The following is a 22,086-nucleotide window of genomic DNA, read 5'->3' on the forward strand; positions in this document are numbered from 1 at the left end:
ATTACAGATGCTTGGTTACTACATAGGAGAGGGTATTTTAGAAAAGGTGAATGCCATTGCCTATGGCCATTCCAAAACCATGCTTCCTAAACTATCAGGTAGGAAAGTGCATGTTTGGCAGGAGTGGCAAGAGTGTTGTTTGCCATAGATGGCAAAGCAATGGAAGATTGCTGAGCCACTTCAGAGCTGTGTCACTCTTCAACATAATGTGTTAAAACTAGTTCATTCATGTGAACTTTTTTGTTTTGATCTTCTTAAAAATAAAATAAACACAAACCTTTGGATAAAATTAGAATTATAATCTAGTACTGATCTCTATTAAACAGTTCAATGTTTGGCTTTTATGATCAATTTTTAGCATTTTACATTTTGCCTTTAATATTTCACATAGGTGATCAAAAACTAATTTATCAAATGGTTATTTTTTTCTCAAAGGGGGAGATGTGTGGGAAAAGAATGATTAAAGCAAAACACAAGAACTGCCATTACTTTGTAAAGGAGTTTATAGATCCAACCAGATGGGCAGATAGAGAAAGAGTGAAAAGAAGAAGAAACAAAGTATATGTCTTAGTTTTCAGATTGATTTTATTGCTAACAATGACCCACATAGGAAATCTTGACTTGTTTCTCAGATGGGAAGCTAAACTCAATTTTTAAAAAATAGTTGCTGTTGGCATGTGTGATTTCAGATTAGGAATAACAGTTACAACTCTGATTTGCAAGATTTAAGCTTGCTAGGAATTTTTGGAGAGGTGTATAAATTAATGTAAATATTGAGAATAAATTTATTTTTGGTAACACTCAAAAATGATCAATCATAGGTTATACTTTATTATGTTTCAACTATGAGGTGCTGTATTTCATGAATTTTATTCCAACAGCAGTCCTCCTTCAGGATTTCAATTTCCACTGGGGGCTAAGACTACCTTCATTTCACCCTTTTACAAATTCAAATATGAAGAACTCATTGTTACTGACTTAAAACCAATAGGGGGAAAAAGTGTAAAGAAATTACACTAATAAAAAGGGGATTTTCCTTTAATCATTTTCTTATGAAGAACTGCAACTGCAGGATGAAAGTGATTATAGCCCTAGGATGGCACAGGACTAAGGAAATATATGGACAACAACTTTTTTCCCAAGAAATAAAAGCTCATCACCATGCAGTCATGGACGCCAAGTGCATTGGAGCACTGCATGATGCAAAAGTGCTTAATGGTCCCCAGAGAAGGTGCATCACCCTTCTGTGACAGTGCTCATTTGCATACACTCGGTTAGCCCCAGCAGGAGGTGTGCATTCAGGGGTCTCCCACAGCACAGATAGAGACATTCTCAGGGAAAAGCAGTTCTTCATAAACTTTATAACCTCATTCTAAACTCCAGGTGTCAGTTTACAGCTTTCCAGATTGACATCTTAAATCAAGAAAATGTCACACGTGTACAGTAACTGGCCTAATTTTTTCTGTAAATTGCTGCCTGTGGTTTTCAAAAACATAGTAAATTGCTGGCAATTGACAATGTGTCTCCCTGCATGGCTAACTTCACTTCTGCATGGTTAACAAATCAGTCTTTAATTATTCATACACGTCACCCAATGTCTAGGCTCTTCTGACGGTCATTGATTTCAGAGACCAGTAGCCTGCCTGCCTTTTACACTGAACTGAAATTCATACCATACTCTCAGCATGCAAGATTAATAATGTGCAAGAAATAATAGCTACACCCCTTGCCTCAGTTTTTCAGCTAATGATGAGCACAGCTCACGATCAGTGTTTCTGACGTCTTGTGCTGCCCTGAAGCAGGACAGAGTATTTTCTCAGATTAATACTTAAAATACCTTAATACCCCTAATATTTCAAATACACAGAGAAAGTATTTTCTTCATTAATTCTATAATTACAGGACAAGAATAAATGATGAATTATATCTGCAAATTAAAACATCAGATGGCCCATTTAGAAAAGATGCCATCAAACTGTTGCACATTGTTCTGGAAACAGGGTCAAATAAACTCCCCAGACTGCTCAACCAAACCGAATTTCTGTTGCTAAAATAAGTGTGGGGATATAGTGCTTGTTCTGAATGGACTTCTTACTTTAACACCGTTATTTCTTTCAGCAGCATGCTTTCTTAAGGGGATTTTGCAGAAAGTGTATTTACCCTTTCTGAAATACTTTTTGGATTAGTACTGACTCTAAGCTAAATAGTGCAGTTGTGCAGTGAAAGAGTCTTATGGTTGAGGAGCACATTTGTCTATTTATACTCAGGAAAATTGACTCCAGATAACTTCGAAAGGGCCCCCAGTAGACTGGCATATTTTCCTAACTGTGCCTGAACAAATATTTCCAGGCCACTGATCGTCATGGTCTGTAACTTCATAACTCTCTTGTTAAAAGCATGTTTCTACAAGTTCACCTCCCAAGGGTCACAGCCTTGGTCCTGATCCATGTAATCTCACGGAGTTCTCTCTCCAATCTGTGCCCACCAAAAGAGAGACTGAGAAAAAAGCGTGGGATGGAGTTGGATGGATTGACACAAATGCATTATAAGAATTTTAAAAAGTGGCAGCTCAAGGCACTATTCTCACTGATGGTAGATCAATGACAGCATCTTCGTCAAGGTCAGCGTGTTACTTGCAATGCTGCTCCTTACTGGCTGTGTACAATCCTAATCCCATCTTCCTTAGAAAGATTGTGCTCCCTGCTCTAAAATATCAGCCTTCTTTTTCCTTCCACTGTCATAATACTGCATTTTATTGTTATTACTCATTTAATGTCTGTCTTTCCTATTAGATTCATCCTTCAGTATCTATGGGTCATTGACTCCAGGGCCCCTGCAGACAAGAAAATCCTAGGCTGCTCAAATCCCTGATACAAAATAGTGTAGTATTTGCATTTAACCTACACACATCCTCCCATATACTTTAAATCATCTCTAGATTATTTAAAATACCTAATACACTGTAAATAGTTGTACTATATTTTTAAATTCATATTATTTTTTATCATTATTTTAAATTGTTTTTTATTTTTCAAATATTTTTCGTTTGCAGTTGGTTGAGTCTATGGATATGGAACCTGTGGATTTGGCAGGCCAGCTGTCTACTAAACATTTTATGAGGGCAACTGCTGGATATAGCCCTGGTTTCTGGTACAGTGCTTCAAACCAAGTAATACTAAGTAAAATTGACTGTAGAATTACATATGATTAGTCAGGCATTATTTTCAGCTGTGTATTTCAAACCCCCAAACAACGGCTTAAACACATTTTCTATTGTAAAAAAAATCTGGTCACGGGCAGCTCTGGGCGGGTCTGAAAGTTCCTCGGAGTTACTAGAGTCCAGGGCTCATTTTTTCATTTGACTCAACTATTCTCATGCATGGCTTAACATCCTCAAAGTCAACTCATGGGCCCGGTGGCTGCCCCTGCTGTGGGAGCAGAATAACACCCCAAAGATGTCCGGGTCCTAATACTCAGACTCTGTGAATCTGTGGCCTTATGTCAGCAGTCCCCAACCTTTTTGGCACCAGGGACCAGTTTCATGGCAGACAGCTTTTCCGCAGACAGGGGCGGGGTGTGTGTGCAGGCCGAGCTCAGCAGTGATGGGAGCGATGGGGAGCCATGAGGAGCGGCTGCAGGCACAGCTGAAGCTTCGCTCACTCACCCACCGCTCACTCCCCGTTGTGCCCCCCGCCCCAGTTTCATGGAAGACAATTTTTCCCTGGCGGGGGTGGGGTGGGGCGTGCGGGTGGCAGTGGAGCTGTGCAGCCTGGTCCCTAACAGGCCACGGACCAGAGCCGGTTCCATGGCCTGGGGGTGGGGGACTGCAGCCTTACATGGCAAAGGCGACTCTGCAGATGTGATTAAATGAAGGACCTCGATGTGGGAAAATTAGCCTGGGTTATCCAGGTGAGCCCAATCTAATCACGTGAGTCCTTGAGAGCAAAGACACTTTTCCAGCTGCAGAAAACCAGAGACAGCAGCATGAGAGAGCCGGCCCCACCCCCGCTGGCTGTGGCAAGGAGGGGGGCGCGGGGGGGCGCGGGGCGGGGGCCTGCACAAGCCAGGCAGGAGAGCAGCCTCTGGAAGCTGCAGGAGGCCAGGAGACAGATTCTTCTCTAGAGCCTCCAGAAAGGAATGCAGCCAGGCCGACACCTCAATTTTAGCCCACTGAGACCTACATCAGACTTCTGACCTACAGAAGAAATATAAGATAACAAATCTGTACTGTTTAAGGCGCCAAGTTTGGGCCTGCTTCTAATTCATTAGCTCTTAAGCGGCCTTTCCAGACCCCCCGCCCCGCCCGTCCTCCTGAATGTATCTCAGTGGCCAAAACTCACTTAGAGGACCACGCCTACTGGTACAGAGGCAAAAAATTATAGCTGCTGAGTCTTGCCACCTCACATAAAAGCAGGATTTTCCTAGACTTTCAACCAGAAAAAGGAAAAATAAAGGAATATAACCAGAAACTTCTGCCACTATTTGTTTAACGAATGACTAGGCAGATGTAGTTGAACATCTAGAAAATTAGGAAATGATATGATTTTTATAGAAACCTGTATTTCCCATTTGTAAATTAACAAATGGATATTCTTCCTTTTTATTTTGAGTTCACTAAATTTCATTCATATTTTGTCCTTCCCCATCTAATTGTAATTTTAGAAATGTATGCTTTTAAAGTTTCTATACGTTTAAGAAATTAAGAACCACTGATATTTGGATTTTATAAATAAGTTCTCAGAGACTTTAAGTCAAAGTGGCTTCTACAAGAGTAATGTAGAATTAGAATTACTTTTTTAATCCCTTAATTTGTTTTTTTCAGTCTCATTTGTTATTTGATTGTGAGATATTCCATCTGGTTTCTGTAGCAGGATGAAAGTTCCCAGATAGAAGCCATCCTTTCATGGAGCATAGACATCTAGATGCTTCAGTGCACAGATTTTAACAGCAGGCACACCGACAGTTACCATCCGCACAACTGAACGCTGTATTCTTCCTGTACTACTGTTATTCCTGAGTGAGAAAGCAGGCAAAAGTGAATCAGTGCTGAGGCTTCCAAAGGGCAGAGGAGATCAGCTTGTTCGTGATTATCAGATACCCCGGTGATTCTTGTGCCCTCTTGTTTTAAATTGCTAACCTGTTGCCTCCATTCAGTGGCCTGTACTGGGACCAGCCAGTTCTGCCTCACTTTCTGGGCAATCTCGACTCTAGGCATTTTTACTCTATCTTCCTCTCTGTCAGTCCTCAGATAGGACAGAAAGGGCTGGAATCTCTCATGTTTCCTGACCCTTCCCTGGGCAGGATTCCAGCCAGCCCTGCTCGTAGGCAGACACCGACTTGTTAGGAGCTTCCTACCAAAGGCATCTCCTGACAAGGATTTCTGAATTTTCATTCTGTTAGCACCTCCCTGCATCGAGAGAAAATGAAAGTGATCTCTCTTCCCACCTCTCGTTTTTGACACTAATCTTCTGGCCAATCATTTTTCACATATTTCTCTATATATCTGGTTTGAGCTTCTCATCATTCTGCACGCCTTGCCTCCTTAAACTTACCCTTTTTGAGGCAGGAATCCAGAGCTCTTGTGCTAAGGCAGCTTGTGGGAAACATCAAGCTTCCAGCGGCTGCCATAACCAGACAAACCACAAATCAGATGCACAGATACTTTTAGAGCCATCTGTGTTCAAGACACTAACCTAATTCCGCTGAAGCCTCAGACCTATAATTCCTCATGACATCATAACACAGTGGCTCAGAAAGAAACTTTCTCTGTGCAAAAAGAACATTTTAGATAAGATTATTGCTATCTGTGATATTCCCCCCAACAAGTTACATAGGAAAATTTGACACAAAGCATTTAAATGACTTATGTTTTGCCTCTGTAATAGAAACAGTGTTGGGTAATTGTTATCTTAGGCTCCTTTGTTCCTGCAGGGCCCTTCAGCTTACTGTTCATCAATCATAATCTGACTGTGTGGTGCAATTTTATTTTATAAGGCTACCCAGTGATACATGATGCTATTCTGGTTTTAAAAAGTAAATAAATGCAACGAAACATGTTTATCAGGCTCTCTCTTATAATCTTGTGAACCACTGCAAATGTCACCTGAAATTCTTCATCACCAGTACTGCCCTCTCAACTGACATGTCGCAAAAAAGAAATTGTGTATTCAAAACAAACTAATTAACACCACAACAAGAAAATTAAAAATTGTAATGGCATTTACTCATGTTCTGTTTATTCTACACATTGTTCTTCTAAAACGATCTTATGTCCAATTGACTGCATCAAGAATTCTGCAGCAGCATATTTAAATTGTCTTTAAAAAACACAGCAAAGCATTTGAATATAAGCTATGAAAGTGTGATTTCTCTGCAGCACCAAAATTCTCTTGCAAATAAAGTTTACATGCAAATTCAGCAGTCATGGTCTACTCAGAATGGCCTAATGTTATGTAGCCAGTGGCTTAACAAACTTTCATGTATTAGAATAATTATAGACTAATTAAAAATAAATATTGGCTTATTGCAGTTAGTGAAAGAATTTGTTATGTTTGGAGATTCATCATCGGAGGCCACTAGCAGTAGCTGGAACAGACCAAGGCCAGCAAGAGCTCAGGATCCCTTGCAACCTCCAGCATCAGCTCAAGGTTGGCTATATAATAAGACCACTTCTTCCTGTCTCCTCTCCCAGGTGGAGTCTGGACCAGGAAGAGAGAGCTCTGTAAAGGCCTCAAGCATAGTCTGCTTTGTTGAGGGGAAGGGAACAGATTTGAATCAGACATGAAACAAAGTTTTCCTGGTATATTATTCTTGAATGTAGATATTTTGTGCTCTATCTCCAGCCCATAAATATCACATTTCAAGATTTCTTTAGAAAAATACAAGATAGGAAGATATCATCAAAAGGAGAAGATAAATATAACTCTGAAACTCATCACTGGATTCAGTAAGTTGTATTTGTTTAAATAAAAAAGGAAATATGCTATATACCTTGATTTAGTTTGAAACTGCCATCAGAAAAAGAACTCCATGAGTCACAAAAATATTTAGAATGTTAATTTAGGGGGAAAAAAAAGCAATGGATAGACTGTAAGCAGCTGAAGGGAGTGAGAGTTCTGTTTCCTGTGCAGTTGTTCATGTGCCAAACTCTGAATTGACGGTCTGAAATTTTCCTACTTGAGAGTGCTTGCCCAAAGCCAAAGTTGATAAAAGAATCTAACCTTGAAGGAAAATGAATCTTGATCAAGAAAAAGACTTTTCCTAGTAAGTTCAAAGGAACAATTCACCACTGTTAGATAATAAGAATGAGCCTTGAAAAAGAATTATCTCATCAAAGCTGGCTGGCTTCTCAGGTGAACAATTCAACTGAAGATTTAAGAAGAGGACTCTCATGAATAATGGTGTCAATTTAAGTCCAAAAAGGACAATCAAGTGCTATTATTGCCTCTGGGGGAAATGGTCTCCATTTCTTTAAGAATCAAAAAACCCACAAATCAGAAAAAGTGTAGATGTTAAAACATGACATAGCGAAACAAATGAAGATGGGTTTTCCTTTGGTGTAGAAGGTGATGTGCTAGAATGGGAAAAGAGGTAGCCTTGGAATCAGCAATACCCACCATCTCCATTTACTGCGTATGCACTTTGAGCAAGTTAGCCTCTCCTAGCTAAGGTTCCTCATATATAAATAAAGATAATAATATCTACCTTAGAGCTAAGGATAAAATGGAAGGCACCTGTACAGTATAGGAAATCAGTAAGAGTTAGTCCGTCCCCCTCTGCTGCTCCCTGCTTGTGAGTTTTTAGAAGGCTTCTACTCAAAGCTCATGATTAATATGTCTTCACAGAATGTCTTTACATTCATTTTTATGTGTAAGTTATACTCATGCACAGTCATACACATTCAGAATTCTATGAAAATGTGACACACTGAAAATTCTCTAAGGTCACTAATCTATAAGTTCCACACTTTTCAAGAAAAGTCAATTAGAAGAAATGTTAGCCTGAGGTTTCTACAATTTGGAGTAATCAAAAAGATCCCATTAAGATATCAGCTTAATTCCTTTGGAATAAAAAATATTACAACTTGAGTTCTCAGCATAACTTATTTTTTTAGTATCTTTAAATGTAGCAAATAAGATGGGTTTTCATATTTACATTCTGAATGTATTCCTAGGGAGGAAAAATTATTTCCAGTCTCGTTAACTTCCAAAGAAGCAGCAATAACTTATTAATCGTGCCCTTGGTGATCTTAAAGTGTGGCATGAAAAACAGCCTTAGAGACTTCCAAAGATGCTTAAAGTACTCCTAGAGGGAGCAGTAGGGACACCAGGAGAATCTGGCTGCAGATGTATATCCAAAAGCTATTTACATGTTGAAGGAAAGGATTTAATTAATAGTGTTACAGCTGTGAAGTTAATATGCAGATCTGAGGTCTGATCACAAGGGACTGCTTCATATTTTTTAAACAAGTCACTTAGTCCTACAATTTTTCCCTTTTACAGCTCTTGCATAGAAATAAATATGTCCCAAAGGTTTTCAAGATAAGGATCCTGATGTCTGTTAATTCCTTCAATAATTATAAAGATAATGATGTTGATGGCAATCATGAGGGCTACCATTTTCTGACAACTCACAATATGCCAAGATCCTTTCTAAGCCCTGTATAGGCATTATCTTATTTCCTTATTTCAGCAACCCAGTAAGATTGGTACTGTGGTTTTCCTCATTTTGCAGAACAGGAAACTGAGGCTCCAGAAGATTACATAAGTGCAGACACCTGTTTACAGTCATTCCTCAGCCCACCATGCATGCACACATTCCTTAAAAACAATGCATCTATCTCCTTCAAGTGCTAGAAGATATGGGGAGAACCAGGACACTCAAGACCACACTGACACACCTGGTGCTGGGCTGACTAGTGGATGAGATAAGAGCCAAGGGAAAATCTGGAGGCTGTGATCAAGAACCCCATATAATTGGTCAGAAGTATGAATATTGTGCCCATGACAATGTACATTCTTAGTTAATATGAATGGTTAAGCAATCCTCTGTGATAGCCATTGTTATCTCCCTTTCATGAGACTTCTCCAATTTCTTTTACCGAAATTAGCTTTTTCCCAGTTTATGGAATCTGTAAGACCTCTAATCTTGAACCCTGTCCTCCCCTGGTGAAGGGGCAGGTGGTGGATCCAGCTGGGATAATTATACACTCCCTCTATCACACCCTAGTAATTTAAATCGTGAGCAGATGGACAACAGCTGAATCCTCTTTCCATCTAAGCAGTGGCTCTCTGACAAGACTGTCAACTATTGAGCTCTGGGGCCCTCCCAGCTCCCGGCTGTTCCCAGACGGAGTCTCCAGCCTCCTGGCTCTGAAGCCCCTGTTATCCTCCCAATGCAGTCCCTTCCATGTGAGTTAGCTAGAGATGGCTTCTGTCAAATGACACCCAGGAGTCCTGGCACAGCCTATGATGACTAGTTCAAGGAATCTGGTGTTTGAACTTTGTTTTAGTTCACATCCTGTGTGATTGATTCTGTTATTCAAAACTTTCTTCCCAAATTCTGTAATAGAAATTCTTCTCAATCTTTTCTAAATTAAAAGTTAAATATAATGAATAAAAAGAAAACTAAAATGAGATATATACATGTATGTATTTGAAACAGATTTATTCTAAACATCATCTAAAGAAACAAATGTATTAGGTCAAATCAGAGAGAGTTGGGAAGACTGGATTGCAGATAGATAATTTTTATTATAAAGTATCTACAAACTAATTTAATTAATACTGTTCTAAAAATGATGATATTCTAGAAATAGACCCTATATAAATTTGTTTTATCATAAAAAAGGCATCACAAATCAGTGAGAAGTCTACTAAGTGAATATTGTTTTTACCATTGGTCAGCTATTGGTAAAAGTATCTGTTTACATCATCACCTTGCACAGTATGGCAAAATCCTGCTCCAGAAAGACTGAAGACCAAAAACTTTAAGCTACTGAAACACAAGATATAAAAAGACAAAAGCCATTAACAAAAAGCGTGTGTGTGTTGGCGGGGCAGGGGGAAGAGCTGGATTACTGTGCCTAATGGGAGAGACTCAATTTTTAAGAAATCCCAATTAAAACAAAAAAATGGGCAATATATATAGCCTGAACTTTTGTACCCCATAATGAGCTGAAAAACAAAAAATTAAATAAAAAAAAAAATAAGATTTTTTTCACTGTGCAAATATCCAAAAAATAGGGAAAGGGATTAATCTGTGCTAATGACACTCTAGATACTCATATTTTGCAGCTAATAGAACACCTTTTAGAGAAGAAATTTAGAAAAATGAAGTCTTTAACATTTTGTATTAGGAAAGAGCAAGAAAAAAACTATGCCCACGTGATGTAATATTTTCCAAAAATTAAAAGTATTAACCAAGACTTTAGTAACAACATGGGAATGTCTTTTGTTAAGCCCAATTTTTTAAAAAGTCCATATGAAAATTTCCTCTACGGTATCATCTCAATGATATTAAAAAAAAAAACAAAAACAAAAACAGAAAAGAAAAATCATGGAAACAAAACAGAATGAGAATAAAGTTGAACCAAAATATTAATTGTAGTGGTCTTTGAATGGATGAAGCAAAAGGGGTGTTTCTTCTTGTCTATCTAGCTTTTGTAACTATTTTGTGTAACTTTTATATTTTTACATTTGATGAGATAAAGAAATTTTACCAAATAATTCTTCCCTTTGGCCAAAAGAAAAAAGAAAGAAGAGAATCTCAAGTCATTGTCCCTTTCCAGTAGAAAAGGAATTATTTGAGGACTAATAATCACCACCACTTTAAAATGTACTAAAATGTAATGGGGAACCAAAAAAAAAAAAAACCATCTTTAAATATAATCTGACTATAGATGATTCTGCCATTTGAGAGAATGACACTTCTCATCTGCAGGGCAGCAGGCTCATTTTTAAGGAATACATTTGGATGAGCCTTTGCAGATAAAAAAAAGTGAATATTATTGGGAATAGACTGGATTGGTGAAGATAAGATAAAGGCAGAGCTGATTTGATTTGTCATATAAAGGAGCAGGAATTTTGATTTTAACAAGCAGCCTGGGAGAGAAGATCAAGTGGTGATAAACAAGTCTCCATGCGGAGGCTCTCTTGGCAGAATGGCTACTGAGAAACTTCCTGGGGAAATGGCCAAAGATTACCAGGACATTGATGTCTATTTAATTCTTGTCTATAATGTGATATCAGGATTATGTTAGTTCTTAAAATTTGAAAATATGCCCCCCTCTATTTTCTGTGAGAGTTTGGGTAAGATTAGCACCATTTATTTCTTCTATGTTTGATAGATTCTTCATTGAAGTCATCTGGGCTTGAAGTTTTCTTTGTAGGAAGGTTTTTAATTATAAATTTATGGCTATCTATATTTTCTATTTCTGTTTGTGTTAGTTATTCTGTCCAGAAATTTGTTTATTTCATTTATCAAACTTATTGAAATAAAATTGTTTAAGGTTTTTTTCTATTAGCCTTTTTTGCCTTAAAATTTGTGCAAATTTATGGAGTACATGAGAAATTTTGTTACATGTATATAATGCGTAGTGATCAAATTGGGTTATGTAGGCTGTCCATCACTTGAGTACGATACCTTTTTGTTAAGTATAGTCATCCTACTCTGATTTCAAACATTTAATTTATTCCTTCTATCTTGCTGTATGTTTGTACCCTTTATCCTACTTCTCTTCATCCTCCTCCTCCCCCAACTCACCCTTCCCATTCTCTTTTGTCTATTTTTCCACTCCCTATTCTCATGTGTTTAAATTTTTTAGCTTCCCTGTATAAGTGAGAATATGTGATATTTATCTTTTTTGCCTGGCTTATTTCAGTTAAGATAAAGACCTCCAGTTTCATCTATGTTGCTGCAAGTGATACAATTTCATTCTTTTTTTACAGCTGAATAGTATTCCATTGTGTATATATATCACATTTTCCTTATCCATTCTTCCATTGATGGGTACTTAGGTTGATTCCGTATCTTTGCTATTGTGAATAATGCTTCAGTAAACAGGCAAGTGCAGGTATCCCTTTGGTAAATTGATTACTTTTCCTTTGGGTAGATACCCATTAGTGAGATTGCTGGATTGAATATTAATTCTCTTTTTCATTTTTTTGAGAAATCTCCATATTGTTTTTTATAGTGGCTGTACTAGTTTATATTACCACCAACAATGTACAAGGGTTCCCTTTTCTCCACACCCTCACCAACATCTGTTATTTTTGTCTTTTTAGTAATAGCCATTCTGACTTGGATAAGATGATATCTCATTGTGGTTTTAATTTTTATTTTCTTGATGATTAGGGATGTTGAGCATTTTTTCATATACCTGTTGGCCATTTGTATATCTTCTTTTGAGAAATGTCTATTCATGTCCTTGGACTACTTTTTAATGTGATTATTTTTTTTCTAGTTGAGTTCTTTGAGTATTCTGGATATTAGTTCCCTGTCATATGAATAGCATGCAAATATTTTCTCCCATTCAACAGGTTGTCTCTTTACTCTAGATTATTTCTTTTGCTGTGTAGAAGTGTTGTTGAAGTATGTTGTTTAATTGTTATCTATTTGTATAATTTCAGAGTTCCTCTTGGTATTGATATCTAGTTTAATTCCATTATGGTCTGAGGAGATACTTGATAGGATTTTGATTTTTAATAATTTATTGAGACTTGTTTTATGCCATAGTATATGGTCTATCCTGGAGAATGTTCTATGTTCTGATGAAAAGAATGTATATTCTGCAGTTGTTGGATAGAATGTTCTGTAAATGTCTGTTAGTTATATTTGGTCTAAAGTACAGTTTAAACTCATTATTTTTTTGTTGACTTTCTGTCTAAATGATCTGTGTAATGCTGACAGAGGGTTGTTGAAGTCTTTCACTTTTATTGTATTGTAGTATAACTCTCTCTTTAGATAGAGTAATATTTGCTTTATAAATCTGGGTGTTTCAGTATCAGGTGTATATATATTTAAAATTTTTATATCCTCTTGCTAGATTGATTACTTTATCATTATATAATGACTTTCTTTGTCTTTTCTTTACTGTTCTTGACTTAAAGTTTGTTTTATCTGATATAGGTACAGCTACTCCTACTCCTTTTTGTTTTCCATTTGTGTGGAATATTTTTTTCATTCCTTTACATTCACTCTATGTGTGTCTTTACTAGTAAGGGGAGTTTCTTGTAAGCAGCATATATTTGGATCATTTTAAAAATCTCTTCAGCCATTCTATGTCTCTTAAGTGGAGAATTTAATACATTCATGTTCAAGGTTAATATTCATATGTGAGGCTTTGTTCCTGTCATATTGTTAATTGTTTTCTGATTGTTTCCTATATTCTTTGTTCCTTTCTTTTTCTCTTATTGTTTGTCATCATGGGTTGGTGGATTTCCAAATGGTACCATTTGAGTCATTTCTCTTCTTCCTTTGTGTGATTCCTTTACTAGGGAGTTTTATACTTTTGTGTGTTTTTGTGATGGTAAATATCATCATTTTGTTTCCAGGTTTAGAACTCCCTTTAGTATTTCTTGTAGGGCCAATCCAGTGGTAATGAATTCCCTCAGCATTTGCTTGTCTGGGAAAGACTATTTCTTTCATTTATCATATTGCTGCATATAGTATTCTTGGCTGTCAGGTTTTTTTTTTTTTTCTTTTCTTTTAGCATGTTGAATATATCATCCCATTCTCTGCTGGCCTTTAAAGTTTCTTCTGAAGTGTCTGTTGTTAGTCTGATGGGGTTTCCTTTATAGGTGACTAAATGTTTTTCTTTTGTTCTTATTAGGATTCACTCTCTAAGAATTTTTTGCCTTGTATTTGCCTGGGCATCATTGAGCCTCCTTATCTGAATGTCTAAATTTCCTGCTAGACTTGGGAAGTTTTGATTTATTATTTTGTTAAATAGGTTTTCTAATCCTTTCTTTGTTTTTTCACCTTCAAGGATACCAGTAAATCATAAATTCAGTTGCTTTATGGTGTCCCAAATACCATAAAGGCTGTACTTATTCTTTTTTCTTTATTTTTGCTTGACTGGATTAATTCAAAAGACCTGTCATCAAGTTCTGAGGTTCTGTCTTCTGCCTGGTCTAGTCTATTGTTGAAGATTTCAAGTGTGTTTAGTATTTCCTTCAATGAATTCTCCAGTTCCATAATTTCTATTTGGTTCTTCTAAAAAATCTGTCTCTGTAAATTTCTCATTCATATTCTGGATTTTTTCCTTGATTTCTCTGGACTGTTTTTTAGAATTCTTGTGTATCTCACTGAGCTTCTTTAAAATCAATATTTTGAATTCTTTACCTGAGATTTCAAAAATTCTTCTTGACTAATACCTATTGCTGGAGAAATATTGTGTTTCTTTGAAGGTGTCATGTTTCCTTGCTTTTTCACATTTCCCATGTCCTTACTTTGATATCTGTGCATCTAGTGTAACAGTTGCTTCTTTCTATCTTTAAATTTACTTTTGTAGAGGAGGAATTTTTCCTGAAGGTGCATCTATGATGTTGGCTGGGTAGAATACTTTGGTTCTGATTCTGGGTGCATGCAGTAATGTAGTCTCTGTATGATTTCTTGGGCTATAAATAGCATTAGTGGTATCTGTGACTTATTAGTGGAGACTATGATGAAGTTGTGCTGGGGATTGGAATACCAGATAGGCCAGTCTTCAGGCCCCAGTGGTGAGAGTGGTGGGCTGAGCATGCCTATCTTTGTGACCCAGGACAGTGTATAGTGGCACCAGTGTTGGCAGTTACTCATGGCCAAATCTTTGGCCTCCAGTGGGGATGCTGGTTATGGGCAGTGGTGGACTCAGTGGGTGGGCATGTTCTTAGGCCTCTGGGCAGCTGGTGTGGTGTAGACAATGGCAATAACAATGGTAGGATGAATCTCTGAGTCCTGAACACCTTGTGTTGGTTTTGGCTTCAATGGCCAGTCCCCAGGCCCATAAGTGTGCTGGTAGATAGGTGCCAGCTGAACTGGAAGGGGCTAGGAAATTTAGGCTCAATTTCAGGTCCCTGGGGAGTAGTGCTCAGGTACCCAAGGTGGTGGATTGTGTTGGGCAATCCCAAGAACCCTGGGCTATGTGCTCTGTCTTAAGGGAGTGGGGTGAGCCCAGTAAGGCTGGGTGGGCTGTGCTCAGATACCCCAATGGTGAGAGCAGACCCTAGCCATTATGGGTGATGCGGGGTGATTCTCAGGCCCTAGGTGGAGTGCTTGAGTGAGAGGCAGTAGCAGCTACACTGAGACCCCATCACTGGTGAGGGTGGGGTCATACTTGGTGGCCATTGCCTGGGCCAGATGGTGGTGCATACATGTCCCCTTCAAGCCCTGGTCCTGGCAGGGCTTTCCCCATATGCCCTGGATGTAGGAGCTCCCACCTAGCTCATAGCTGAGTCCCAGTGGCAACTTGTGGCCTGCTCATGTCCTATCTCAAATCCTGGCAGTGCTCACTTCCCACACCAGCCACTGCTGCCCATGACTCCCTCACTTCCTATTCCTGGATGCAGAATCACTGCCAGCTCACTCCTGGGCCTCAGCAGTAACAGCCAGAGTTTCTGTAATGCTCCAGGACAGCATGCAATTTGCTAGAGGCTAGTTTTGAAAATGGTACCTTGCTGTAGCCGCTAAGGTCTCAGAAAGGGTGTGAGACCCAGTTTGGGCTCCCTTCCCGGAATAATTCCATCCATAGTATCCCAGCAGCTCCGTTTGTTAGTTTAAGGAGTTGGGAAGGTCGAGAAGGTTCTCCTGAGGCCAGAATTGTGTGATTCCACAGTGGGGCTGCTGAAAGGCTCTCCCTCACTCTTTTCCTGCATTGGAAAGTCACTCTTGGCTCCCAGTCCTTGGCTCCCAGTTCTTCCTTTTCAGACATGGAGGCAGCTTTGCCTTCTTTTCCCCTGCTTTTGGTGTCCCTCTCCTGTCACTTCTCTGCTGAATTCCAGAATTCTCTCTTGGATGACGTAGTTGAAGTGTGACTGTTTATATGCATTGCTCTGTTTCTTCTAAGTGGAGAAGGCAGGCATGAAATGCTACTAGTCAGTCATCTTGAGCCTCCTTCCCTTCTATTAGTCTTTTAATTTCTGTGGAATCTGTAGTTGTATCTCTTCTTTTTTTATGATATTATTTGTATTGTTTCTTTTTTTATTCTTGATCAATCTTACTATGTGCTTGTTAGTTTATTAATCTTGTCAAAGAACCAACTGTGGTATCTTGTTTCTGGCCTCAGTACGTTTTTTATGCTCTTCTTTTTGTTTCTTAAAATGGAAGATTATATATCGCTGATTTTTAACTTTTTTTCCTAATGTCCATTTAAAGCTATATTTTTCCTCTAAATACTGCTTCGAATTAATCCAAAAATATGAATTTTCTGTGTTTTCTTCATTATGTACTTTGAAATTGTCTAAAATTTCCCTTTATATGTTTTCTTTGATTTGTGGATTATTTAAAAGTATGTGCCTTAAACTCCAAATACTTATAATTTTTCTATTATATCTAGAAAAACCCAAGGATTCAACCAAGAGACTCCTGGAACTGATAAATGAATTAAGTAGAGTCTCAGGATACAAAATCAATACACACAAATCAGAGGCATTGATATATGCCAATAACAGTCAAACTGAGAACCAAATCAAAGACTCAATAACTTTCACAATAGCAACACAGAAAAAAAAGTACCTAGGGGCCGGGCGCAATGGCTCACGCCTGTAATCCTAGCACTCTGGGAGGCCGAGGTGGGCGGATCGTTTGAGCTCAGGAGTTCGAGACCAGCCTGAGCAAGAGCAAGACCCCATCTCTACTAAAAATAGAAAGAAATTATATGGACAGCTAAAAATATATATAGAAAAAATTAGCCGGGCATGGTGGTGCATGCCTGTAGTCCCAGCTACTCAGGAGGCTGAGACAGGAGGATCCTTTGAGCTCAGGAGTTTGAGGTTGCTGTGAGCTAGGCTGACGCCACGGCACTCACTCTAGCCTGGACAACAGAGTGAGACTCTGTCTCAAAAAAAAAAAAAAAAAAAAAAAAGTACCTAGGAATACATTTAACTAAGGAGGTAAAAGACCTCTACAGGGAGAACTATGAAACACTGAGGAAGGAAATCTCAGAGCATGTAACCAGGTGGAAAACCATACCATGCTCATGGATCAGAAGAATCAACATTGTTAAAATGTCTGTACTACCCAAAGCGATCTACAGATTCAATGCAATCCCTATTAAATTACCAACATCATTTTTCACAGATACAGAAAAAATAATTTTGCACTTTGTATGGAACCAGAGAAGACCCTGTTTAGCAAAAGCAATTTTAGGCAATAAGAACAAAATGGGAGGTATTAATTTACCAGACTTCAAACTATATTACAAGGCTGTGGTTATTAAATCAGCTTGGTATTGGTACAAGAACAGGGACATAGACAAGTGGAACAGAACTGAGAATCCAGTATAAAACCATCCTCATATAGCCATCTAATCTTTTCTAGATATCTTACTACAAATTTGAAATTACTGTGGAGTTTGTGGCTGGAGAATAATCTCTCTATTATTCAGTCATTGGACATTTATTGAGACATTTTCATAGCCCAGAATACCATCTTGGTCATTGTTCCATATGTGCTGGAGTACAAAATGTATTTTGTAGTTTTCAGTGTAATGTCCTATACAATTGACAATGTTGTTCAAATATTTTATTTCTACTGAATTGTGTCCATGTTTTCTATCAATAACCAAGAAAAGTGTGTTAAACTCTCAGCCTATGCTAATGGATTTGTCAATTTCTTCCTTTAGTATCGTCAATTTTTGCTTCATGTGCTCTAAAATTCTGTTATTTGGTATAGTTTAGAATTATTATGTCTTTCTGGTACATTTACCCTGTTATCATTATACAGCATTTCTCTTTATCTTTCTTCATACTCCTTAGCTTGAAGCCTACTTTTTTTTTTTCCTGATATTAATATGACCACAAAGGGTTGTCTTTTTATTGTGATTTGCATAGCATATATTTTTCATCTTTTTAACTTCAATGTATGTATGTATTTATATTTAAAGTATATTTCATATAAATAACATTGAGTACTGTCTTTTTTAAAGTCCAGTGTTCTAATCTCTGTCTTTAAATGTTTAGTCTATTTACATTTCATGTAATCATTGATATGATTGGATTTTAATTCACCATATTATTATTTGTTTTTTATGTGTACTACCTGCTTTGGTTTCTTACTGTTTGCTTTTGTTGTTTATATTATTTTCATTTATTTATTTATTTAATTTTACTAGTTACTCTGTGGCAGTGATTCTCAAACTTTCTGGCCTCAGTACATTTTTTATGCTCTTAAAAGTTAATGAGGATCTCAAACAGCTTTTGCTTATGTAAACTATAACTATCAATATTTATCTTACTAGAAATTAAAACAATCTTTTAAAATACAAGCAGCTGTAGCCCTCCTGCCTGTAGGACTGCTCACTACTTTCAGGTGAACCAAGAATGTTTCATTCCAGGGATGCAAACTGTTAGCAAATTGGCTCTGTGGAGTACAAATTGACCACTTATAGGCCATGCCTGTCATTGGAATAACACCCAAATTCATAGAGATGTTGTAGAAATTACTCTGAATGCAGCTTTTAGAGAAAAATTATTCCAGAATCTAAGTTTTAGGCAAAAATCAAGGTTCAGGGAGGCTTCTATTAATCTCTCTGAATGAGTAAATCTAAGAAATGCCTTTATGAATGAGTAGGAGATGGAAGACCTCTGTAAGGTTAGTATGCAAACCAGCACACCTGGACAAGGAATTGCCACCTGGAAAGGTAGCCGAGGTATTTGTGTTTGTCAAGGATCCTTACCTCTGCTCTATTTTTCAGAATAGATTTTCTACAGACTGAAATTGAGGCTAAACTGTGGCTAATCAGAGAGATGTTACCATTCTTTGAGGCAGTAAATAGAGAGATCAACAGAAAATCTTTAGGATGCGCCTTTTGAAGCTATCTATCTTTTTAATAGCCTAGAATACTTGATTGACTGCTTAATGCCATTTGAATGGGTAATAAAAGGAGTAACCAGGACTACTGTGTCCATTTTTTAACCTTGAACCCAAATAGATGAGAAAAAAACACTTTGACATGCACATCGATATTAGAAAAGCAGTTACAAAAAGCAGTTCACAAGAATAACCTTGAGCAGTTGTGGGAAATTAGACTTGTATGCAATAAATAACTGCTGGTATTTATTTATGTTTTATTACTTCACAGAGTTGTTTTGAAGCTTACCTGAGTTACCACATATGATGTACATAAACAGTGCTAAGCACCCAATAAACATTGACTACTATCATTACTGGCAAAGCTGGTTCTATTATATTTCACAGAGACTCAGTATAGTCAAATGATCTGCCTAAAGGCCCACAGTTAACAAGTGCTAAAGATAACATTTCAATGAAAGACTTGTGATTCAAAATTCAGTCTTCTATCAACACACTATGATGCCAATTCCATAGGACAAGTTTCCTGTGGTCTAATTTATTCCAAATCAGTTTACATAGAAAAAATAAAAGATAATTTACACCTAGTGAAATAAAAGATATGCTTGAACATGACCATTTAAAACACAAGATACAAAATGCTATAGGTTGAAAATGTTGTGCTTAACTTATTCATAGTTTTATATTCATAAGTTGTGTACTTTAAAATCACTTATTTCATAATCTGCATTTACAGAAGATAACTGGGTGTGATTTAAGTACTTTTTTCTGTCTTAGAAATTAGTGGTGAAATTTGATCAATAGCACAATTATTTAAGATAGATGTTAGTACATATGTATGGAACTCAGTATTGGAAATGTCATTTCTGGTTCCCAAATACATTTGCCAATGCAAGAAAGTGATGACAAGTTTAATTATGGTTGTTATAGTGTAGGAAAAAAAGAGTATTCACTTCTGGAGATTCTGAAAAAAAAAAAATCCTTCAGTGATTTTTGCTACTTGGCTGAATTAAATACTCTTTGTTACCACATGGACTTCAATAGAACCAAACAATTCTAAAAGTATCCATGCTAGTCAAGACAGATTTTTTAAAGATCTAAACCACAAATACATTACTTAGAAAATTAGAGATTGTCATAAAACAATAGAATAAGTTAGCACAACTATAGTTGATAATGAGAAGTCTAAAAAAATGCCAGCTTTCTTATGCTTTTTGTAATTATACTGTTGAGTTTCTTAACTATGGCAAAAATTGTGCTGGTTTACAAGAAAACTGTTTAAGAAATACAACTAGAAACTTAACCCATGTTCCTCATAAATTTGGGTGGCAAGACCTTTTTGCAGGAGTGGTAATAAAATCATGTACCCTGCTGGCAGTTCTAGACAGAGAAGTAACATGGGTATCACGCTGCATTAAGACAACTGTTTCTGTGATTGGGATTTGAAAATAGGAATCACTACACTGATGCATTTACTTGTTAGTAAATGTGTGTGCCACTTAACATGTTTTCACTTTGTCAAAGTTTTTTTTTCACAATTAATATTCCAGCAAAGATAGCAACTTGCCATTCCTCTCTGTAAATTAACATCTTAGTCCATTCCTTTTCCTACTTTAAACACAAGCATGTTCAAAACCATTTCTCACTTAACATTTGGGGTCATGGTTACTGTGACATTATGTCTTTTTAAAATGGACACGAGGAGACACTGGAAGCCGAGTCCTACTTCATCATAACAAACTAAACCATACGGCAATTGCTTTGAAGTTCCATTATATTAACAAGCTCCTGAGATCATTCTTTCCTGAAAGGCACCCGAACTCTTTTTTGACTAGTATTTCATTATTTTATATATTTTATATATATATATATATATATATATAGAACAATAGCACATAGTCACAATACTTATTTACAAAGGTACTCATTTCAAAGTTTACTTTAAAAGCATGATAAACTCACCTTAGAGAGCCCACCTACTTCCAAATAAAAGCAGATAATGAACACATTCCAGGTGACCCAGAGGGCAGTCCATACTGCATACTAGACAGAAAGGGGAAGGGAGAGAGAGAAGAAGCATGTGAAGATGAAAGGCGTGCATACTGAATAAATCAATAATAAAAATGTCAATAAGTCTGTCTTCTGGAAAGAAACAGGGAATGCTCAGAAAACAGTTCTCCCCTAAGATCTCTAGAAATTAAAAATCCAATAGTTTCTACTGCTTTCAGGAGACACCAATAAAGCTAGATTTACTTTTAAAGTGCTTTGCTGGCTTACAGGTAGGTACAAGTTAAATCCAAGTGCTGTTTGGATTTCTGTTTTCTGAGTATTATTTTTTCTAGGGAACACAATTATGCAAATTTTCTTTAAGCTATCTATGTATCATTTTTAAGTTATTATATAAAACTGTCAAATTTTTAGGAATGTTTGTCAAAATCCAGCTTGAATGAAGAGCATGTTTGAAAATAAATGTGTGGAGTAAAACAAACTTTCATCTGTTGGATTATTTTATTAAGAATATCGTGTGTGGCTCTAATACAATCATATAATAAAATTACAATCATGTAGCATATTTTTAAAACCCACAGAAACTAATAAACAGGATTAAGAATAAGCAAATGAATAATAGATTTCCATAATGGAAAAATACCTTTCCATCATATCCAATAAACTCTAAACCTGCTGACCTTACTGATTAACAGTTTTTTTTAATATATTATGTATTAGGGAATACCTTCCCCTAGAGCGTTAGTCAATATTAATTAAGGTAGCCCTAAATTGAGACTCATCAATGGAGAGAGTGTCAGGGCTCATCTCACCCAGCCACTTTTGTATGCAGACAAAGAAACTGAGGCCCAGAGAACTGACATACAGAACAGCTTGGATGACTAACAATAGTACTTACCGCAGCATACAATTAACACATCAAATACAATGGTTTGCCCATTCATTTTATTGTATCACAAAATCTACAAATTCTTAATTTCTTAAACAGGCATACTAATTAAATTATTGCTTTCTATCAGTGATTACAACTGTTGCATACTGTCTTTAAATTAAAATAAATAATGAAATCAT

General features: G+C 37.0%; 1 protein-coding gene across 1 annotated transcript in view; it reads right to left on the reverse strand.

Moving 5' to 3' along the window:
• NKAIN3 (sodium/potassium transporting ATPase interacting 3) overlaps positions 1-22,086 on the reverse strand; it is a 313,544-nt gene that overhangs the window by 280,214 nt on the left and 11,244 nt on the right. The window contains exon 3 of the mRNA XM_069465618.1: positions 20,971-21,051. Coding sequence (XP_069321719.1) covers positions 20,971-21,051 — 81 coding nt within the window. The remainder of the gene's footprint in view (positions 1-20,970; positions 21,052-22,086) is intronic.

The sequence above is a fragment of the Eulemur rufifrons genome, chromosome 3 (assembly GCF_041146395.1).
Source record: "Eulemur rufifrons isolate Redbay chromosome 3, OSU_ERuf_1, whole genome shotgun sequence".
NCBI classification, from domain to species: Eukaryota; Metazoa; Chordata; class Mammalia; order Primates; family Lemuridae; genus Eulemur; species Eulemur rufifrons.